Raw genomic sequence first — 20,986 nt, forward strand, 5'->3', positions numbered from 1 at the left:
AAAGAGATGTGCAAAAAGTGGCGTATCTTTCTCTGCATGGATGAATGTTGAGCTTTAGAGTGCAACTTCCCAGACCCGCCCACTTTTGATTACAAGTTGCTCGATTCTAGCTGTTGCTCGTAGAGGTGAATAAAGAAATCTGCATGGTACAGTAGAGTAAGGCATAGGCTGTGCAACCAACGTACAACGGTGATTGCTTGCGTTGAATATGTAACGCTGCATGATTGTCATGATTTCGCATTGGCAGGATAGGCGAGGCTTCTGTCTAAACCAGAGCCATATATATATATCTGGTCTAAACATACGGGAAAAAGTGAGAAAACGCGGCGTCAACTGGAAGAGCGTCCTGTCCCGAAAAGGTACGACTCAGTGCTTGCTACTACAACAAACCGCGTCGCGGTTGATGACCAATCTGTTCTGTGGTAAGAAGTGAAACTTCAGCCGTCCATCTTTAGGCAGTGTCCACGGTTAGGCAACTTTACCCTACTTAGATAATAAATTTGGTTCCATTGCAATCTTTAACTAAAATATCAGATTTAGATGTCCTGGCATATGAGAGAAATTAGTCTATCAAGTTTGATAGTGTAGTATTGCACTTACGGTTTTGGACAACAATTTCTTTGTCATTACTTAAGAATTGCTGGGAAAATATCTCGGCTCTTGCCTGTACTTCTGTCGCTGTCCTATTAATATTCAGTATTTCTTGCATTCTAAGAAGGTAGGGTTTATGTCAGAAGAACACCTGAAAGTATGTAGACTAAAAGCTCACTTCTCCAATGTCAAGTGTGTTTCTTGGAACACAAGAAGATACAGCATACATTGTCTTTTGGACTATCTCAGTATGTAGATACGCGTGAGACGAACTCGAAGTGATGGGTACGCGCGAGAAGGGGTCAAATGCGTGAGAGTTGAAATATTTAGATGGGCCTAGGCTAGTGCTTGCTCAATCTCATAATGCTAAAGATACGCAACTGAACTTGTGTGAAGTTTGCACGATGCTAATGCCTCGCAGTTCGGTCCAATATCACAATGCATTATGCGTAAACACAGTGCAGTCTTGTGTGATAATGCCTCGCGTTTCGGACCATTATGTTAGTGCTGCGCAGTAGTGCTGCGTAGTAGTGCTGCGTAGTAGTGCTGCGTATTAGTGCTGCATTATTTACTAGGCATTTTATATAAAAAGCATTATACAAAAAGCATTATACACAATGCATTATGCATAATGCATTATACACAATGTTTTTTCTCATTATATTAGTGCTGAGTATTAGTGCTGCAGCAATTGTTTTGGCATTGGTAGCACGCTATAGTAAATAACTCAATTTCAGAGTAATTTCACTGCAAGTAAGGATCTAGTTGCATATCCGGGATACTGGAGGGATGCGCAACAGGTTGGAGGAAATGCTGCGACAAGCTGCTGGTCTGCTTTGCTTTATTTCTCTTAGTCTTGCTGTAAAAGAGCCCTGTAGTGGTGTTGATCAGTATATAACGACTGTAGAGCATGTGAAGTCTCAGTTGGGAATTGATTTTGATTGGCCGTTTGGATTGAAGTCTGCCGCTGCCTACAAAGCGGTCGTTTGTGCCATCACGTTAATGAACGTGGATGCCAGAGGTAAAGACGAACGTTGGGTGAAGTCAGTTCCATATTTTGAAGAGTCGGATGCTGGACCGACCGCATTGACACTTCACGTGACGGATCTGTCACGAGGAAGTAGGCTGGTTGACGTCATCGTCGACGTGAGTAATCAGAAATTGCAAATTCTGGCTGAAAAAAGGATTATAACGAGCGAAATATTGGACGATACCACTGCAGCAAAGATGGACAACGGCAGTAAGTCTATTGATGAGTTACTGTCAGAGAGTGACAGAGCAAAGTGCAAACGCGATTTCCTTGATGCTTGTGAACGAGGAACAGTGGAGATTGACCCTTGGGTGCGACGAGTTTTGGACTATCAGAGACGTCTTGCTTTGGATAGACCTCTCAACTTCATTCAGTTCCTTGGGTCGCACAACTCGTTTAATAATCATGCAGATGGCTATGGAAATGGTGACTTCCTATTAAATCGAATTCTGGAAGAGCTTAGTTCTGGTGACTGGCAGTTTGTATGGGCTCAACAGTGGTTTACGATGACTGATCAGATGAATATGGGTGTCAGACATCTGATGTTGGATCCTATCTACTACTTGGGTGAAATGAAATTATGCCATGATGGACTGTCGATCCCAATTGTTGATAAAATAATTCACTTCCTGGATGAAATCTTGAACACAACGATTCAGTTTAATTCCAGAGATCTAGGTTGCCTACCTCATGATCGAACTTTTAAGTCTGGACTTGCAGAAATCTGTGATTGGTTACAACAGAAAGGAAATGAAAATGAGTTTGTCATGGTATATATCAATGATGAGGGCTATGTTGCAGATTGGAATCACACAGACATAATTTGGGATGCAGTTGCTACCACCTGTCCTCACATATTGTTTACTCCAACAGACAAAGACAAATTATTTCCAAACAGCTGGCCTTCTCCTAGACAGCTTATTACTAGAGGCAAGAGGTTGATGTTAACTGGCACGCCAACAGTAAGTAACTCTAATGTTTTCAGACAACCGATGATTCCCCCATGGGACAAGAATACACTAAAGTACTTCACTCCTTTCCCAAAGTGTGGCAACTTTAAGCCAGATCAATGGTATTTGGTTGGAGGAGAGAGTCAGGTTGTTGGGCCAATTTACAATGGCCCTGCAGAGGAAGGAATTATGACGAGAGAGAACTTGCCATTCGTTCTACAGTGTGGCGTTAGTTGTGCAGAGATGGACCTTGTTTCACCTGAACTTATAAGCAGTGCCATGTGGTCGTTCAATGTCGCGCCACCTAACAACTCGTGTGTTGCTATTAGTGACTCTCATTTTGGTCAGTGGGTTGGTCTGCTGTGTAATGCGTCACATAACTATGCCTGTGTCAATCACACCAATTCAATGGACTGGGTGATCAGTGAAGGTAAAAGTGTATTTGGTGAAGGGAAGAAGGTGTGCAATGCGGAGGGAAGAGTGTTTTCTGGTCCTGTAGATGGACATGAAAATGCCATCATTTACAACCTGATGCAAGCAAAGGAATTGACTCAACCTGTATGGATCAACACTCCACCACTTTACATCAATCAAACCAGTGGAATGTAGGTGCAGGGCAGGACATTGTGCCTTTCGCATTGCTAAGTGTTGTCAGATGGATAAATAGTCATGATCTATTTGATGTTTGTTGTTCACTCATTGTTCATTGCTTGTGCTAGGGCTTACTTACATGTAATATCTCAGAGCAAATTTATCTTTACACTATTGTCTCTAGAGTTTCACATAATAATCAGATGTGTCAGTCACACAAAGTTTCGAACACAACAATGATGACAAACAAATGTTTTAGAATTACAACATGCCCACCCTAATCAGATATGTATGTATGTACTCTTGACTATGTGAACGACAGAGTTCACACTATATTCTAAATGTGTGTAGTTATTTTTGCTACCTCCACATGCCTAGATACTACTCAGTCAACTGACTCAACCAATTGTCTCAGTTCATTAAATGAAGCCTCTGCTTTCTCCACACTAATATCTTCATTTGATGTAAATTCAATTTCTCCTAGTTTTTCAAGGAGCTCTTTCAATTTTTCAGCACCTTTGCTCTCTACTTCAATGAATTCTCTTTTTCCAATCGGTCTCTCCTTCACCACAACTGCATAAGCAGATGCAGGAGTAACAGTTTCATCAACAGATTTCTTCACAGATGACACAACAACTTCTGGTACAGAATAAGGGGAAGATGTAACAACTTCTGGTACAGAATAAGGGGAAGATGTAACAACTTCTGGAACAGAATAAGGGGAAGACGTTTCTTCTATTGTTGGCAAGTTACGTTGACTTGCAGATGCAACAGCATATGTTGGAGACTCATGTGTAGCAGATGGAGTCTGTGATGGTCTATACAGCAAACAGCAACAGACAACAATACACAAGATCATCTTTCAATCCACTTTGGTACACAACTAAAATGTCCAAAGTTATCTATCTTCTCTAATATGTCTCAATTTGAATGCAGCAAACAAAGCACTCTGCGACTTAGATGATTGCATTGAAAGATTGTAAGGTAATATCATGCAGCTTAATGAATGGTATGTTGTTATCCCAAAGAACAGTAAAATAGTTAGGTTTGTGTGAGTATTTTGTTTTGTACCACTTCATGGAAAATTTTTGAACTGCATCATAGTTTCAGCACTTGCCTGATACAGCCTGTAGCATGTAGTGAGAATCTATTGCCAGTTGTGCAGCCTCACACAGCAATAAAATTATTATGACCAAACAATTAACACCACACAGTAGTTGTGACTATACCAAATTTTCAGGACTTAGTCTGTCTGGCCACTAGCCAGCAGCCAATCACATACCAAGTGTACGTCTGTCTCATTTACTCAGTCATATACTTATAATCATATAACAAATTATCTTAACATTATATTAAGAATAGAAATGCTGACTTGACATGTTTTGCAATAGAAATTCCCTTATTGATTGCATTCATCCACTCTTTTCTCTTGTCATCTGTTGCAGCTGCCTAAACATGAAAACGAAATTCACACACTTTGCAGGCTACAAAGAGTTGAAAATAAATGTCACATTGTTTTACCAGAGTGAAAGATCGAGATTTTGATTTGATCTGAAAAGCTGCTCCAAGATGAGACGCATTAGACAGTGTTACAGAATCACACTAAATAACCAAACCAGTTATCTTTTATCTTTTAGATCTACAGTTGAACGTGTGCAGACTTTCATGCCATAATATACTTACAAGATCAAGACGAAGCTCTCCACCGAAACGAGTACACTACACCAAATGCATAAAAGTTCAGAGAAAACAACAAATGACATATGACGTCATTACAGCCTCATTCTTGTAGTAATACAGTTTTCCTCCACTCAACACAAACCAACGACGCTTCCAACCCTAAAACATCACACGTTTTCTTTTATTAAAACCTTCAAGTATGCATCGTAGTGACCTTGAATATTCTGCCGAGTTTTTGTAGAAATCCTTCAATGTAAACATCACTGTCATGCGTTAGAGGAAGGGGTGCCTGGTGAAAAACATTGTTAACAATGCTGGAGCATCCACTGAAATTACAGCACCTTCTTTCTCAAGGTAAAATCGGGTTCATCGTAGATGTCACCATCCGCCATCTTGGAGGCTAGCCTCGGACTGCCAAACAGCGACAAACCTCCCGTATATGTGCTTCGAGGCCCGTATAAGCTGAATACACACGATACAAGTAAAAACCACTTGACAGAGCGTAGCATTTACGTACAGTACATAACACGTAGACCTCGGAGTTCCAGTCCACACTTTAATTAAGTGAGTCAGCTATTGCACACTCAAAACTGAAAGAACGCAGAAATGTGAAGAAATGTACACTTACAATTGATTGCACAAAGCATAGTATTCTTACACTCCTGTAAAATAAACTTCCGCAAGCAGCAACTTATCACCACAGTCAATGAGCACGCGTCTACAAGAGATACTTTGATTGGAAAATTGCGGGTCTAATGTGTACTGCAGTTTTCTATGTTAGTATTCCCATTGCGGGAAGCATCCAACTTACATCCACTATAATTTCTAATGATAACAATCTACAATAATTAACACAACCCTCTTTCAAACAGTTAAGGCAAATTAACAAAGCATCGTTTACTAAAACCACCAGGATGTCCTTGAGCATCAATAGCACGTATAACAAAATAGTATGTCCTCCCTTTCATAAACTGAGTTAGAATGCATTGCATAGGTAAGGGTAAGGCTTTCACTGTTCCAACCTTATTCCACTTGGGATCGGGATGACTGCCTTGCGGAGTAAGAGGAGAGTTGCCTTGATAAGCATACAGTTCATATCGATCAACAATCTGAGATTTGTGAAAGTCATTGGTTGATAGAGTCCATTGCAAAACTATGCCAGAATGAGTTACGTGTGAAGAGACAACGGGAGTGGGAATACTGTTCGAAGAAAGCAGAGTCCTGCAACTGTTATTTCCTGCCATCCCAGGTACAGGTTGTTGAGCATGAGCAAAATTTGCTACCGGAGCGTATACGCTGTAACTCGACAGGTTGACAGGAACTGCAGCTGACGTTCTATTGGGCATATTGGCGGTAGTTCTGATGTTTGTTATGTAACCGGCTGGATGCGACGAGTACGCTGGTTGATGAATGTGGCGCTGCTGTGAGTATTGAGGACGCGGACAATGTTGATTAGGCGAGTACAAAGGGTAGGGATTTCTCTGCGGAGGGTAAAATCTTTGAGAATAATGTTGCTGGGTCAGTTGGTTCGGTCGATGTGAAAGCTGCTGCTGCTGCTGCTGTTGTTGTTGTACTGATGTCGGTGCCCAGCCGAGTACACGATCTGACACCACAGTCAAGTCTACGCGTGAGGGTAGTTGCTCTGTAAGTTCTACACGTGTTGTGTGAGCATTACGGCTAGAGGCAGACTGCTCCAAATGCTGTGTATACGGTGCGACATCAACACGGTCCGGCCGAGCAACAGCCGAGACCGACTGCTCATATTGATTCGAATGATCAAACTTGGTAGACGTGTTGGTCCACTGCTGTTGTTTATTAGGAGAGCGACAGTGTGGAAAGTCCGGTTGCGACGTCAAATCGACTTGAGTGGTAGAGTAGCCGGATCGATTCACTTGATCAACGTGTGACGTCTTATCTACCACCAAAGGTTGTGTAGTAGTCTCCACTGCTAGCACTGCTGACTGATTGTATGGCAAGACGTCTACATTCTGGGTGTGAGTCACGGTGTCTTGCGTCTCCGTCCTTCTCACGGAGTTATTACCACATCCCGGACTCAAAAACTGGCCTCCTCCTCCGCATGCACTCGAGTGTTGTTTTTCCTCCACAGATGACACAGGTAATGTCTGTCCGTTTACTGTTGAAAGTGTCATACTGATAACTTGCCGCTGTTGAGAGATCACAGACGGCTGTACAGACAACATTCCTCCTATCGTGTTAACATCTCCCGTGCACAACGACTTCATGTTAACGCTGTCGTGTTTAGGAGCTGTAGTCTGACTTGGAGACACGTTTGCAGTCAAAGGAGGAGATAGTTGTATAACTCTTGGAGTAGTGGTCACGTTAGTAGTCACCGGAGTGACCACTTCCTGGATGCTGTGTTCTGATAGTTTCGGTTCAGTCATGACTTCACTCTGAGGTGACAACTGCTTCAACGATTTAGAAGCTGTTTGCTGTACGTCAACAACTACATCATCTTACATACACTATCGGCGACACAAACCGTTTGTACCTGTTGTTTGTTTGATTTATTGGCCATTTCCTTAATTGTTGCTAACCTTTCGTTTGCTTGTAGCAGCCGCGTCTGTAGCTGTTTGTTCTCCTCTTCCAAACTAGCTATTCTTTCTGCCAACGGTTTCGATAATAATTCAAACACCTCGTTTACTCTTGATGATACGATGTCGGTGATAGCCTAAAACACCAATTAGAGCATGAGGTGTACTCATTGTCGACGTGCGAAACACTAGGCATAGTAGTGCAGGCCGGTCACGTGACGTACGACCGACCAGTTACGCAATGGCATAACACGTGACTAAATAGAATAAATATCCTGTATGTCTATATGGTGGACGTCAATCAAGCTGTACAGCTATGGCATGAGGAGGGTTTGCACTGTAGTGCTTCTTCACTAGAACTAAAGTAATACTCATCTGTGTATCACTGCAACACTTACAACCACTCAGGTCATAGGTGCATATACAGTAGCCTCGAACTTCCAGATCAGAGAGCGTGAACTCTAGTCTGGACCAGAATGGTACAAAAATGATTTCGGAAATAGCCTTCTAAGAACTGGAATGTCGGTTGTAAATTCTGATTGGTTTAGTAGTAATTTGTTATGCTAAGTGCACTAACGCTGATTATGCGTGTGTGAAATCCTCCTGGATGACTAAGTGCATGCCAAAGCCGTGAATAAAGACTCTGGTGCATGCATGCATCTTAGTTTTAGTTTCAGCTTCAGTTCTTCGATCTCTTCAAGCTTGTGGTGATAGGACATGCACAGCAGCGTCGCTAGACCATCACCTTTGACAACTGGTCGAGCGGTAGTCTCGCTAGTTGAGCAGTTAGACTAGCTAGGGTTCTGCCGAGTGTCGTCGTTTCATGCCGTCCACCAAAACATCGCTGCAAACACAGCAGACGTCTCTTCTTCGTTCGTGAGATCTCATGGCATTTACAAAGAATGTTTGTGTAATGCAAAAGCATGGTATCTTTCCATCTCATTATTGAACTAGGTAAAACAACCCTACGCTGTTAGACTACCAGTTAGCATCGCTTTTTGATAAGTACTTCCAAATCATTTTTATATCGTTTTGGTCCAAACTAGAGTTTGCATGCGTTCTGGTCTGGAAATTCGAGGCTACATATACAGCAGAGCAAGACCCATCCATTTAGCACAATAATTTTAGTATATGATATCAACTAAAGACACACCTGCAGCAGCACCGTTCTACTGCTGACTTTTGTTAATCATTTCTTAGATGCTACGGTAGCATTCAACTGGCTGCTTGACTATACAGTCTGCGTCAAAACTATTGACACATTTCCGGTTTACTTGTGCTATTATTGGAAAGTTTCTTGTTTTGCTATCTATTAAGAAACCGCACCAATTTTTTCTCAAACAGCTGAAAAGCAGTCACAAAAGCTATTCCATAGTATGAGCATCCGTGTAGAGAAATTTTCCATCATGAAATGAGTTGTGAAAGACAACGCCGCTATATTCTGTTACTATACCGCTCCAGTACCAAAAAGCCATCTAAGATCTGCCAACTTTTACGTGTTTCTCGCTCTACTGCTTACTGAACTCTCCATAGACTGAACTCTGGAGAAGAAGTTCAATGCAGAGCTTCCCGTGGAAACCCAAAAAACTAGCTGAACCATCAAACAGCTTCAATTAGTGAATATGACATCAATGCAACAAGGAACAACAAATCAGCAAACAACTTGCACATCAGCTTACAGAGCAGGAAGTTGTCGTCATGCAGTTCTTCCACCAGCAGAAGAGAACTTCATGATGCAAGTATTGCTACACGATGCCTAAGAATTAAAATTCCGCTGCTAGTGAAGCTAGAAGAATGAGACTCTGGGCGTCACGGTTTCTCGATTGGCCCGCTAGCTCACCAGATCTTGCATGAAATAGAACACTTTTGGGCAGTCATCAAGCGACGTGTTGAGCTTCTAGGCCTCAAAACGTTCATGAACTGGAAGACGCAATCCAGGCGGAGTGACATTTGCTCACGCCTTGTGATCTGTTGCTGTACATTGACTGCATGTCTAGCCGAATGCGCCTTTGTCTAGAGCTACGCTAATGATCAAGAAATGAAAGGAGGACACAAGCTACTGATGCACACTTGTATGTTTCTAAAAGTCTACCAAACCTACAAGCATATACAATAGTTCTCTTCTATCTAGAAATGTACGTGACGTGAAAACGGATGCGTTTCTGTTCACACTAGCCATTGCCCCGCCTCCAACCATAAATGTGTCAATAGTTTTGACGCGGACTGTACCTACTGTAAATACAATATGTACCCTACTAATCCAATTTTTTATCAAATAAAGTTCTTTTCAAAACTTCTGTTCTTGTAAAACTGTTTCGTAAAGAAAATAGTTTTCCCACCTTGAAAAACTTTCTATATAAGGGATTTTCTTTTTGTGCGTGTGCTTTTTGGTTATGGCGTGTTCTGCTAGTAAGTGGAAGGCGACACGAGATTCATTTCCAGAGAGCAATACGTCTCTTTTAGAGTTTGGGTTTGTTTGTCTGTCAAAGCAAAGTGCCTACACCAAAGCCAATTACGTACCTTGAATCGATGATGATAAAGATGACAGAAGACAAATAAAGATTTATCCAAAAAGTACTTAATGAAAAGAACTCGAATCGATAAAAAAGATTTCAGTGACTTTGAAAAACGTGATTCGATAAAAAATAGAATCAGTAGGGTACCATGTAGTGGAATTAAACTTAGGGGTGGAAATTAATATTAATATCACGTGATCACTACAAACTCTTACTTCAAGGTTTTTACTCAACATCTAGAGGATATCCGACATTCACAAGTGACACTTCCACACACTTAACAAACAAACCTTTGGCTTATAGCCGAAACACGCATGTGTCTGCGTTTCTGAATGAACTTTCTGTGCCTTTTCGTTCTCCAGTTTGCTCTCCACGCAAATAGCCGTAAACCGTTTTCCATCTGCTTTCTGCACAGGTGACGTTGTCAATCCGTTTGTCATTCTTTCCGGTGTGTTTACCGTCAGAGCTGGAGTGTGGAGAGGCCTCATGGGCGGTGGTGATGGCTTCATGGGCTTCACTCTCAACGTACCAGAGGCTAAGTTGATGGAACGCGCGCCATTGCGCAAAATGGCGGGACCTACACAAAGGATATCGGCAAAGTCAGAGCTACACGAGTCGAGTCGTGATTGGTCAGCTAACGTTTGGCTTCGTGCCCGGTGATCACAGACTCGGCGCTTCTGTAACACACAAGTCGACATTCACTCATCACAAAAGATTTTTAGCGTTCACAACAAGCCACACACCTCTTCCGTTCGAACATCGACGTTTTGTCCATTGCTGCACCTCGTCTCCTTCACCACAACTAGCTAGGCAACGCTATGGGCAGCGTCAATCACGCTCCAGCTTACTAAAAAGGGTCCCGTTGCTAGAAATGGTTGGCAGAACGTCCTCTCATCTGAACGGCCTCGCACATGAATCGTAGGCCTAGTGCGTGGGACTGAGCATGCGTAGGCTGGAGGATTGTGGCTAGACACCGTGTACCGTTGAAAAGCTTTGCGAATGCTAGCAGCGACTAGAGCAATCGTGAGTAGGCGCCTTCAGTCCACAAGTTAGGAAACGATTATTAGTTTAGCTACGTAGTTCACGCTTCTGGGCCGATCGCACGTTCTTCGGATCCGGTCCCGTTTGAGGTTTTGAAGTGATCGCTTTCTTATTGTATTTTAGAAGCACTTCTGGGTTGTGGAAGTAATGTTATAGACAAGTTCTTCAAAGTAGAAGGTGAGAATTGATACGTACAGTCCCGTAGATTACTCTCATCTAGTCGTGTACATGTCTAGCTCTTCCCAAACCTGGAGAAAAAGGATATTTCGCGAGGTGAAATGTGCTAAATTGTAACACTTATGAATTATACTTCTACTGATCAATTGATTGTGCAGTTCAGAGCGAATTCTGGAACGAAGTTTAGTGGGAGGCGTGACTCTTAATCATCTGGCGTGGGCTGCTTTGCTGGGAGGTGTCCATTCACGTTACTAGAGTTTCGTCTGTTGTAAGCAAAATGATCTTTCAGTTCCAGCAAGTTTGTTGGCTTTACAAGGAGATGATCAATCAGGCAGATTTATAAGATCTGCTCTCTCACAGCAATATCATGTGGATACCAGCTTCATCAAAGGTTCACCTACAAACTGAAAATATTTGTTCTAGAACTCTCTGTTGCTAGTATAGCTATGTTCTTACTTATGCAGTTAGCAAAGACTACACTACATCAGAGGTAGGTAGGCTGAATACAGACAAAATATTATGCCAATACAACAACTATTGAGTATATTTGAATGCATAGTCATTGTGCTGTGATTGTGCAGTGTTTTGTTTTCATACAACGGGATGGAGAGCGTTCCATTATCATGGCACCTGCTGCCACGTCCCTCATAGATGGAGCTGCCATAGATCAGTACTTTGGTATGGTAGACCCTAAAGATTTCAGAGGCATTTCTTGAGAGTAACTGTTGTAGCTGATGCTGTCCGAGATCATGCTTTGATGGTATCATCTGAAATATCTCAAGTTCCTCACTCTGGGGTGCTGAAATTACTGCAAACTGCGAAGTTTGTTGACTCACCTACTCACATAATGGTTGAACATGTCTATGTCTAATGCAATGCTCTACTTGAAGGCGGTTTGGTATTACATCAGTACTGGATTTAGATGTGTCTCCAAGTGTTAGTGCGCCTCACATTGCTTTTCATTTGTAATACGTTAATCATGATTACCACAGGTAGCTGTTAACCAGGCAAAACTTGGCAGTATGGAAGATTTGCTAAGGTGGCTGCATGCTACTGTATGGCTGGATGCTGTTACTGATGTGGCTGATGAATTGAATGATATAGTTGTGTTCACACCGCTGATATTCTTAAACCAGCGAGACATGCAGCTGAGGAGCTGTACGTTCATCTGCAATCTAGTAGCTCCATGTACTCAAACTCTTCATATGCTATAAAGTAATAAGAATACTGATATTGTGTCAACATGCTTGTAGTGAGCAAGTCAGGTCCATGTCATCGACAGAATTAGTAGATAGAATAAGGCAGCTGTGTAAATCTCAGATGGTGGCAATGACTGCAGGAAGTGAAGGTTGTGCCATTTCCACGCAGCAACATGTAATTACGATAGCAGATGTTTCTGCACTCATAGATAATCATACTTGAGTAGATGTAATTAATGACTTGACTGTTGTGTATAGCTTGTTCAGGTTCCTGTTGTTCCATTGGATACAGTGGTTGACGCCACTGGAGCAGGAGACGCTTTCCTTGGGGGTCTTCTTGCCGGTTAGTTGTTGATTTTGTTAGTTTTGTTTGATTGTCGTCTCAATTCGATTATTTGTGCATGACTTCCAGTATCCAGTATGTATGTAAATGGATCTGGATGACTAAAAGTAGTTTTTGTGACGTTGCCAGGGGTTTTTGAAAATTAGAAATCTGGTAGTTCACATACTGCAATCCAATCATGCAGTATGAACAGCCCTAGCTGTATACTTCAGTTGCAACTTCTTTCCTTTTGGGTACAAATGCCCTCGTGGGCAATATGTTGATGGTATTGTGTACAATTGCAGGTCTGTATCACAGAGGGTTTCCGCAAACCAAGGAAGACTTGACTGAGCTGGGGCGTGCTGCCAACCTGACCGGTTCAATTTGTTGTCAGATTCTTGGGGCCGTTCCGGATGATTTTGCAAGGTTCCTTGCTTAATGTTTAATTAATGTTGAACTATGTTTCTTAATTAAATAATATTTAGGAAAGAACTTAAAGGAGAAATAAACAAAGTTTCGTCATGCTCACCTACTGGTAAGCAACTCTGCTGTATTCTCGTGCATGACGACTAGCTGCATGTGCCTGTACAGTAGAGGTGTTCCATATACGTACCTAGACGACTAAAGATAACCTTGTAGTAGGGATGCAGCCAAACATTGAAGAATTCGAAAAAAGTTTGGAGACCGATGGGCTGGCTGCTTCTCAGCTAGTTGGCTATACGGATAGTCAATCAGTGGATGCCTTCGTTGATATTTTATTTCAATGCCAAGGAAATGTGGTATTATCGGGACTCGGTACGCTGAACTTGCAGAATAGTAAACTATACGAATGACGTTTGCTATACATCTCTGCTTTAGGCAAGTCTGGTATTGTAGGCCAGAGAATGGCGTCTTCTCTGGCTTCAACAGGAACTCCAGCACATTTTGTAATTGCGTCGGAATGGGCACATGGAGATTATGGTAATGTCGCAAGGAAAGACTCCTCAGTCGCATGCATAGAGGCATGCCACCGAACGTGCACATCACCGATTTTGTGTAGGGAAGGTACGCCGAAATGCAGACGTAGTCGTTTTTGTGTCTCACAGCGGTAGAACAACCGAATGTTGCGAAGCTGCTCGGTACCTTGTATCTCTCGGAATCTCCGTCTTGTCAATCGTTGGAAGCAAAGGTACGTGCCGCATTATGAATGCATGGGCTCAGCGCCGTTGTCTTGTGACTCGCTGCATTCACCGCCGGGTTCTTGCAAATTCGTACTCAACACAAAGTTGTCTGCCCTAATTTCAATTTGTGTAGATTCTCCACTGGCTCTCGAGTCAGATAAATGTATTTCGTACGATTTGACGGTATCCGAACCTTTGGGTGGTGTTCCAACTTCTTCCATTGTACTTCAAGTGAGACTGCATGCATACTAGAAATATTGTAACGCCGCGCCGCGTTTGAATTAAGTAAGTTTGCCATCGCCTTTCGTGTCGTTTCAGGAAATGCTTGCCAACGCCGTCATTCGAGAATTGCTAAAGCGTCGGAAGTTCAGCAAGGAAGATTTCGGTCGCTTTCATCCCGGCGGTTCACTGGGGACGAAGTTTCACAGCATGTGACTTTCGTGCGTGCGCTAATTAGTGCAAACCCTGTTTGTTTACGCGGTTCTATTCATATCTGATCAAATTCATTGCCGTGACGTATTGAATGCGCAGTAGCGGTCTGTTTTTGTGATGGACGGCAAAAACGAACAGCAAGCTGAAGCCGTCGATTTACTGGAAGATCTAGACTTTTTCTTGAGGAATCAACAACCGCAAACTGTTGACAAGAAGGCGTCGGCCGAACTCTGTTCAAACTGTTCCACATCAAACTCACCGTTGCTCTCTGCGTGCACAAGCGGTCACTTAACTTGTGTAGAAGCTGCATTACTTGATACTCCAACCGTTTCGTCGTGTCGTACTCCACAAGGAGCAACGGCGGCTCACATTGCTGCGAAGCGTGGCGATTGCGCTAGCCTCGTCAAGCTTGTAGAGGCCGACCCGACGTGCGTCTCTTCGCAAGACACAAGAGGGACGACTCCGACTCACGTGTCAGCCTATAACGGCAAGTATGACTGCTTGCGTGCGTTGATCGAACGGGGAGGATCGTCGGACGAGAAGGCACAGGACGGTGCCACTCCTATTCATCTCGCATCGGCCAACGGTCACTTGGATTGTATTGAGTATTTGGTCACAAAGGCGGGCGGTCAAGTCAACAGTCGGACGAATAGTGGTGCCACGCCAGGTTTGCTACTTGCCACTTATCACTCCTACAACTTGTAGGTATCGTATTCCACGAATTTACGAAGAACACACAAATCGCCCCTAGCAAAATCATTACATTGTGCATTCGCATATCTCAGTTGGCGTTTCTGTTGTTTTAGTTTACTTTGCAGCGCAAGAAGGCCATCTTGACTGTCTGCAGTGGCTTGTATCTGTTGCTAAAGCGGACCCCACTATACCGTCTGCTGATGGCATGACGCCTTTACACGCAGCTTGTCAAACCGGCCATCTTAATTGCACTCATTGGCTGGTGAGATCGGCAGACTGTTCTCTTCGATGTAAAACGGAAGACGGAGCAACACCAGGTGAGTCGTACTGCTTGTAACGAAGTACGACTCTACAGAGCAGGTCTTTTTGCCGTTTCAGTGCATTTCGCAGCAGCGAAGGGTCACGTGGCCATCTTGCAGTGGATGTTGCATCACAAGTTGGCGAATGGTTCGGAGAAGGACGAGTTTGGAGCAACTCCTGTCCACGACGCTGCCGAACAGAATCAAGTGGAAAGTCTGAGAGTCTTTCAGATGCACAGCACAGACATGCATCTTCTCGACGACGATGGATGTACCCCCAAGTGAGTAGTAGCCGCAATGCCGCCAGTCTATGCATGTTATTCATAGCTCTTGGTTGCTGTAATTTAGGGATCTTGCCGATCAACGAGGAAACGTGACTTGTAGCGACATTCTCAGAGCAATACCCAAAGGATTGCGTCGCAAGCAGAGCACTCGTAGAGTAGAACAAGTCAGGCAAAATTTCGAACTGTGTCAGATTCAGACGAGAAACGTTCTAGACTGCTCTTTTTATTCTGGTTAGGCCATTCCCGAGATGATTACAAGTCTTCAGGAATTACCACAACTCAGACTGACGAATGATCTTCATGACAACAAAAGAGGTACACTATGGGGTAAACTGTTCAACAAAAAACTTAAGAAAGTATGTAGTCACCACTACAAACATTTTGATATTCTGTCCACGAGTTGTGCACTTGCAGGGCTCTCCTCCTGGCAGCAGTCGTAGAGGCATCACGTCGTTCTTTACTTCCTATCGGGGAAAGAATTCTTGATTGTATGACGACTTTCACCACAATAGACCCGCTGTATATAAAGTACAATTTGCGTTTCTCCAATCTATACATACTATATAGGAGAGCTGTTTGTGTGTCCGTATGTACTCGCGTATCTCCAAAACGGTGACTCACAGCGCCATCGAATTTTACTTGCGCACGCCGAACCGACCATGGTAGACAGTGAAGGTGTCGTTGTCTTCCAGATTTCTATTGGGATGACGTTATTCTTGCTGATCGAACGGGCCTCCACTCGCGCGCGAATTTCTCTACAACGGCGCATTGGATCTCCACCAAATGTATAATGCCCATTCCTGCAGGACATCGGCCGGTACGCACGGAGCGTGTCATTTATTACCAGCGACGTCGATAAAGGCAAGATATCTTTTAAGTATATCCGGGTCTTTAAAGATACGGCTACCTTCGTTTGTCCGTGTACGCGCGTCAAATAGCTGCCACGTTCGCTACACCTGTTCCCTGCAACGGCAGCAACGTCTTTGAAGTGACGACCTCCAGCGGGACTGTCGAAATATCTGCAAGATATGACTTGGTCACATGTACGGTGTCAGTGTACGGGGAACACATTATCTTGTTTCCGCCCAAATCCACTTCAGGAAATTCATGCTAATTTTGCCCGGGTAAAGAACGGGCTAATAAGCTAGTCTTATTTATATATAACATGACATCTCAATAACTGCATGAACAAATAATTCGAATCATAACTGCACGCACGTAAGCGGGCCAACAGCTGACAAGTGGCATAGCTCTATTGTAGGGAGAATAAAGAAAGCCCTCAGACCACTGCCTCAGACGCGTCCTAGATGAGTAGATAGCTACCGTCGACCTAAAAGCTACGAAATGTGTGGCCCTGGCCGCTTTTGGGCTCTTAGCGGGTCAAAGACCTCAGACTTGTAAGTGACTGCCAACTGTAAGATTTGTACAACTGTCAACGGCACTAAATAATGCTTTAGCACGACATCTGTCAACTGCACTCAAAAGTCCCCACTCTAGTTCAGTTCACAATACATTACAGCTATTGCATCCTTCATCCTTTTTATGTGCTTTGCCTCGTCACTGAGGAAACAATCGCAGAACTCAAGGCTTTATCTGGTAGGTGAATGTCTGCAGTTACAGCTACCTTATAATATCCAATTTTCAAACTACAATTTTAGAAAGTGCTGTTCATAAGCTATTCCAGATCTGTTTTGATCAAAGTTTGTCAAAATAGTAGTGGCACAAACAGATCTGCAACACCAAGACTTCTTGGGCCTTCACAACAATTTGAAGTATCACCCACAGGACACTCAAGAAAAATGCCATGCATTAGCAGCAACTTCGATTAACTGGGCATACTTTAACAACAAGGTTGCAAACTTCAACATTATGGTGGTAAGAGGTACTATAGCTTCTGATTAGTTAGGAAGGTCTGATTGTGGTGAGAGTGCAAACTCTCAAATTTGATTGTACATTCAACTTGTATAGTCACGCAAGTTTAAGTCAAGGAGTCAAGGAAGGAGAGGTAGGGATCTTCAAGATCTTCACGTGAGAAGCGGTAGATCTTGGGTTTTCAGATCTTCACATGCAGGACTTGCTGCTTGTTAGCTTCACATGAATTAGCTTCTATCTTCTAATATTCATACTTCATCAAAGGAATGCATATTCTTCATCCTATCATGTTGAACAGAGAGTAGGTGAAGCAGCCAACAGATACAATACAGTTACAACAATCTACTACATCAGCCATTTGGAAGATACCCATGCAGAAGTTCAGTGCCAAGTGTACACTAACACCTGAAGGTGTAACAATAACACAGTTAGAGTCTGCTCACCAGAGCATGGAGACAGCAAACAGAAGCAGAAACAGATTGACAATCTTCCTTTAGTAGCGACCTAAAGAAAACAACCATACCTAAACATGGCGCAAGCTTTGTGACCAGCTTTAACTAACGAGGAGAATAAGACGGTGATCGTGATCGACGCCTTGACCCATAAGGAGAAGGAGAATAGTGGGAATTATCATAATCTCCATCTCGTGACCTAGTAACAAATATAATATATAGAAATGTTGTGATGAAAAGATATTGTGATCAGCAAAAGTGAAAACTTTAAACGTTTACCCAATATGTATAAGCAATGAGTTTCAATCTGAAAATACATGCAGTCTTACTACACTATTGGCAAAGCAACAGCCATCTAGTACTGTAGACAGTTTGCCATTCAGCTGATTATGTTGAGCCTCACAAAGTTAGTTTCTGTTCATCACCTAGACTAACTCAATAGTCAAAAAAACGTGTTTGGGATTCCAAGGAAGCACCAAACACTAAACATCATTGAGATGTTAGACTTGTATGGACATTGCTTATAAATGTGTAAGTTAAGAGATATATAAACATATTCACGAAATCTAGTAGGAATTTCATAATAGAAACACACTACTTCCTTGCAAGTCATTAATGAGTCCGTGTACCTTGTTGGCTTGCCCATATAGATGCCTGGTGTTGGAGTGTGTGGTCGTTTTGTAATTGAGAAATCGACTCTCATGCGTCTTCCATCTACCTCAACTCCATTCGTCCGCTCTTTAGCCTAAACATAAAACTGGTCTCTACCAGTCTCCCAAACAACCCATCTATATCACTCACCTCTCTTGCATCATCAATCTCATCATAATAGACAAATGCAAACCCTCGAGATCTACCACTCTAAAATAAACGCACATGCCATCATCATCTCCATCATGACATTTAGGCACATCTGCAGATTGTGGGTCCTTAGAAATATGTTTGAATCAGCAAGTACACGGTGCCAGATAGCAATATGTACATTATATCCATACTATGTAAATTTAAGTAGATTAACATGCTGTATTCATGTTGACCAACATTGTTTGCTTCATATCTCTAAATGTTGTAATAATATGAAAAACTGACTTTCTCTTCTGCCAGTTGTTTGTTAGTCAAGCAGATTGAAACAAAAAAGTAGAATGATATTTAGTAGCAAGCAGCAGGTAACACAGCCTCGAACTTCCAGACCAGACCAGAGAGCGCGTGAACTTCAGAACAGTACTAAATGATTTTGGAAATAGCCTTCTAAGCCAATCAGCGTCTTAAAACTGGAATGTCGGTTGTAAATTGATTGGTTTAGCAGTAATTGGTTATGCTAAGTGAACTAACACTGATTAGGCACCTGTGAAATCCTCCTGGGCACTAAGTGCACCCAGAGGTGCTGAGTGAATGCCAGAGTGGTGAATAGAAACTCTGGTCCATGCACGTGTCTTAGTTTTAGTTTCAGCTTCAGTTCTTCGATCTTTTCAAGCTTGCGGTGACAGGACATGCACAGCAGTGTCGCTAGACCATCACCTTTGACAACTGGTCGAGCAGTGGTTCTCGCTAGTCGATCGGTTAGACTAGCTAACGCTCTGCCGCAGAATCAAAGACTCTTCGTTTCATGCCGTCTGCCAAGATATCGCTGCAAACACGGCAGACGTCTCTTCGTTCGTTCGTGAGATCTCATGACATTTACAAATGATATGTTTGCGTAATGCAAAAGCACGGTATCTCTCCATCTCATTATTGAACTAGGTAAAACGACCCTATGCTGTTAGACTACCATTTAGCATCACTTGTTAATAAGTACTTCCGAAATCAGTTTAGTATCATTTTAGTCCAGACTAGAGTTCACGCTGTTCGCACGCTCTCTGGTCTGGAAGTTCGAGGTTACAGGTAACATTACCTACTAAAGTGTTGTTTACAAGTAAATCAAGTACATAGTAAAATTAGTTTAGAATAATGAAAGCCAGCTGTTCCCTATCTGTAGACTTTTTTATATCAAGAAAGCTAGTATGCATTTTTGCTACTTCAACTAAAACTTTATTGTACCTGACGGTCATAGACAACCTGCACGTCCTCAATAGGTCCATATTTAGAGAAAATATCTTTCAGTTCTCTCTCCGTTGTGTACAAAGATAATCCAAATACACCAAGACAACGACTTGGTGTTGGATCATCTCGGTTACCAGGATGCCTCTTTCTGTGACTCAGAGGAGACCGACTATAGTGTCGGCGATAATGTGGTGGTGACCTGCAAAAACAAAACAATAAAATAAATGCTACTCAGTGCTCTTCTAAGGCACAGTGTATGTGTACGTCAGCAATGCCCTAGTTTACCAATACCTCCTTCCTCTAGAATATGATGGAGATCTTGAACGTCGATGCTTTCCTCTTGAATGAGAACCAGACCGTGAACGTTTGTCACGTGAGTGAGAACGAGATCTAAACAAAACTTTTTACTATTTAAAATTTAATTACTCCAAGGTAAGTCTTAGCAATTATGCCACTTTCAGGTAAGCAGTAGGTAATAGATACAATTTCTTTTCAAACATTTTCCAAACAAGTCAAGTTGCATATCAGTATTACTGTCGCGTAGCCCAGACTTCCCTTTTTCTCAGCTCTACGTACAAGCTGTCAAACAGGAAGCAGATCTAGAGACCTCATTATCACAATATTCATTTGCTTGATATCAGGTGATCGCGATCAGTGTTATTATACAACGTCTGTGAATGCGAATCGCTCAAACACAAACAAACGTAGCCTACAATATCTGAACATCCGGGCCATCCGCTTCATTCCTAGCTTGCTACGAGCTGACTGACCTGCTGTACGACCTTGAACCACGTCGTCTGGGTGAGTGCGAATGATGATGTCTCCGATGGTGACGGTGTCTTCTCGAGCGTCTTGACGATGAATGTGAGCGCGAACGACTTGACGAACGGCTGACGGAACGGCTTGTTCTGCTTGAGGGGGGACTCTAGAAACATACCAATCACAACCAATCCATAAAGAATTGAACACGATAACGAACTCTGTCAGCCATGTGGCGTCAGCTAGCACGCATGCGTAAACAAATACTTGGCGTTAAAAATCCCGGATATATAAAGTCGTGGTCTCAATAATTCGTGTAAATATAGATAGATAGATAGCTGTTTTA

The 20,986-nt window shown here is 42.7% G+C and overlaps 5 protein-coding genes across 8 annotated transcripts; 3 read left to right on the forward strand and 2 right to left on the reverse strand.

The window, feature by feature from the left end:
* The first annotated feature begins 1,368 nt into the window (after positions 1 to 1,368).
* On the forward strand, positions 1,369 to 3,354 carry LOC134184941 (uncharacterized). The gene has a single exon (XM_062652714.1). It carries the CDS (start codon positions 1,381 to 1,383, stop codon positions 3,178 to 3,180), a length of 1,800 nt encoding a protein of 599 aa, XP_062508698.1. The 5' UTR covers positions 1,369 to 1,380; the 3' UTR covers positions 3,181 to 3,354.
* On the reverse strand, positions 3,339 to 10,824 carry LOC134184940 (pleckstrin-2-like). 2 transcript variants are annotated; one of them, XM_062652713.1, is made up of 8 exons: positions 10,201 to 10,432; positions 5,184 to 5,304; positions 5,057 to 5,131; positions 4,939 to 5,001; positions 4,846 to 4,881; positions 4,684 to 4,764; positions 4,535 to 4,611; positions 3,339 to 3,980 (listed from the first exon to the last, which is right to left on the reverse strand). In XM_062652713.1, exons 1-8 carry the CDS (start codon positions 10,308 to 10,310, stop codon positions 3,548 to 3,550), a joined length of 996 nt encoding a protein of 331 aa, XP_062508697.1. In that variant the 5' UTR covers positions 10,311 to 10,432; the 3' UTR covers positions 3,339 to 3,547. The 2 variants fall into 2 exon arrangements, with proteins under 2 accessions (XP_062508697.1, XP_062508696.1); XM_062652712.1 differs by lacking the exons at positions 3,339 to 3,980; positions 4,535 to 4,611; positions 4,684 to 4,764; ... (2 more) ...; positions 5,057 to 5,131; positions 5,184 to 5,304 and adding exons at positions 5,419 to 7,292; positions 7,352 to 7,531; positions 10,550 to 10,587; positions 10,654 to 10,824 and having other exon boundaries at positions 10,201 to 10,487.
* Positions 10,825 to 10,858: 34 nt separating this feature from the next.
* LOC134184942 (uncharacterized) lies at positions 10,859 to 14,269 on the forward strand. Of its 2 annotated transcripts, none has more exons than XM_062652715.1 (20): positions 10,859 to 10,958; positions 11,075 to 11,128; positions 11,188 to 11,224; positions 11,287 to 11,363; positions 11,418 to 11,519; positions 11,593 to 11,618; positions 11,710 to 11,806; positions 11,860 to 11,950; positions 12,019 to 12,064; positions 12,121 to 12,167; positions 12,233 to 12,316; positions 12,382 to 12,502; positions 12,586 to 12,670; positions 12,955 to 13,075; positions 13,135 to 13,184; positions 13,289 to 13,444; positions 13,508 to 13,609; positions 13,689 to 13,817; positions 13,943 to 14,040; positions 14,128 to 14,269. In XM_062652715.1, the coding sequence occupies exons 1-20, from the start codon at positions 10,910 to 10,912 to the stop codon at positions 14,242 to 14,244; spliced, it is 1,689 nt and encodes a 562-aa protein (XP_062508699.1). In that variant the 5' UTR covers positions 10,859 to 10,909; the 3' UTR covers positions 14,245 to 14,269. The 2 variants fall into 2 exon arrangements, with proteins under 2 accessions (XP_062508699.1, XP_062508700.1); XM_062652716.1 differs by having other exon boundaries at positions 13,292 to 13,444.
* An 89-nt stretch (positions 14,270 to 14,358) lies between these two features.
* LOC134184943 (espin-like) lies at positions 14,359 to 16,081 on the forward strand. The gene is made up of 6 exons (XM_062652717.1): positions 14,359 to 14,908; positions 15,048 to 15,251; positions 15,313 to 15,514; positions 15,582 to 15,681; positions 15,754 to 15,873; positions 15,932 to 16,081. The coding sequence occupies exons 1-6, from the start codon at positions 14,359 to 14,361 to the stop codon at positions 16,001 to 16,003; spliced, it is 1,248 nt and encodes a 415-aa protein (XP_062508701.1). The 3' UTR covers positions 16,004 to 16,081.
* Positions 16,082 to 17,175: 1,094 nt separating this feature from the next.
* Positions 17,176 to 20,894, reverse strand: LOC134184909 (transformer-2 protein homolog beta-like). Of its 2 annotated transcripts, XR_009970703.1 has the most exons (9): positions 20,861 to 20,894; positions 20,652 to 20,806; positions 20,173 to 20,271; positions 19,879 to 20,080; positions 18,643 to 18,702; positions 18,471 to 18,586; positions 17,952 to 18,040; positions 17,833 to 17,893; positions 17,176 to 17,671 (listed from the first exon to the last, which is right to left on the reverse strand). XR_009970703.1 is itself a non-coding variant. In XM_062652678.1 (8 exons), the coding sequence occupies exons 1-8, from the start codon at positions 20,870 to 20,872 to the stop codon at positions 17,883 to 17,885; spliced, it is 744 nt and encodes a 247-aa protein (XP_062508662.1). In that variant the 5' UTR covers positions 20,873 to 20,894; the 3' UTR covers positions 17,678 to 17,882. The 2 variants fall into 2 exon arrangements, 1 of the variants encoding a protein (XP_062508662.1); XM_062652678.1 differs by lacking the exon at positions 17,176 to 17,671 and having other exon boundaries at positions 17,678 to 17,893.
* Positions 20,895 to 20,986: the final 92 nt, after the last annotated feature.

This window comes from Corticium candelabrum, chromosome 9 (assembly GCF_963422355.1).
Source record: "Corticium candelabrum chromosome 9, ooCorCand1.1, whole genome shotgun sequence".
NCBI lineage: Eukaryota > Metazoa > Porifera > Homoscleromorpha > Homosclerophorida > Plakinidae > Corticium > Corticium candelabrum.

What these genes read in the sequence shown, in the direction of transcription:
- LOC134184941 (XM_062652714.1), top strand. Translation starts at nt 1,381, where the DNA reads ATGCGCAACAGGTTGGAGGAAATGCTGCGACAAGCTGCTGGTCTGCTT.
- LOC134184940 (XM_062652712.1), bottom strand. Translation starts at nt 10,685, where the DNA reads ATGGACAAAACGTCGATGTTCGAACGGAAGAG. An exon ending in CACCGGGCACGAAGCCAAAC is followed by an intron (nt 10,488 to 10,549) that starts GTTAGCTGACCA and finishes TCCTTTGTGTAG; the next exon opens with GTCCCGCCATTTTGCGCAAT. An exon ending in ATAAATCAAACAAACAACAG is followed by an intron (nt 7,293 to 7,351) that starts GTACAAACGGTT and finishes GTTGACGTACAG; the next exon opens with CAAACAGCTTCTAAATCGTT.
- LOC134184942 (XM_062652715.1), top strand. Translation starts at nt 10,910, where the DNA reads ATGCTAGCAGCGACTAGAGCAATCGTGAGTAGGCGCCTTCAGTCCACA. An exon ending in GGATACCAGCTTCATCAAAG is followed by an intron (nt 11,520 to 11,592) that starts GTTCACCTACAA and finishes TTACTTATGCAG; the next exon opens with TTAGCAAAGACTACACTACA. An exon ending in CTTCTTCCATTGTACTTCAA is followed by an intron (nt 14,041 to 14,127) that starts GTGAGACTGCAT and finishes GTGTCGTTTCAG; the next exon opens with GAAATGCTTGCCAACGCCGT.
- LOC134184943 (XM_062652717.1), top strand. Translation starts at nt 14,359, where the DNA reads ATGGACGGCAAAAACGAACAGCAAGCTGAAGCCGTCGATTTACTGGAA. An exon ending in GACGATGGATGTACCCCCAA is followed by an intron (nt 15,515 to 15,581) that starts GTGAGTAGTAGC and finishes GCTGTAATTTAG; the next exon opens with GGATCTTGCCGATCAACGAG. An exon ending in GCACTCGTAGAGTAGAACAA is followed by an intron (nt 15,682 to 15,753) that starts GTCAGGCAAAAT and finishes TATTCTGGTTAG; the next exon opens with GCCATTCCCGAGATGATTAC.
- LOC134184909 (XM_062652678.1), bottom strand. An exon ending in GGTTCAAGGTCGTACAGCAG is followed by an intron (nt 20,272 to 20,651) that starts GTCAGTCAGCTC and finishes AGTTTTGTTTAG; the next exon opens with ATCTCGTTCTCACTCACGTG. An exon ending in AGGTTGTCTATGACCGTCAG is followed by an intron (nt 18,703 to 19,878) that starts GTACAATAAAGT and finishes CGTTTATTTTAG; the next exon opens with AGTGGTAGATCTCGAGGGTT.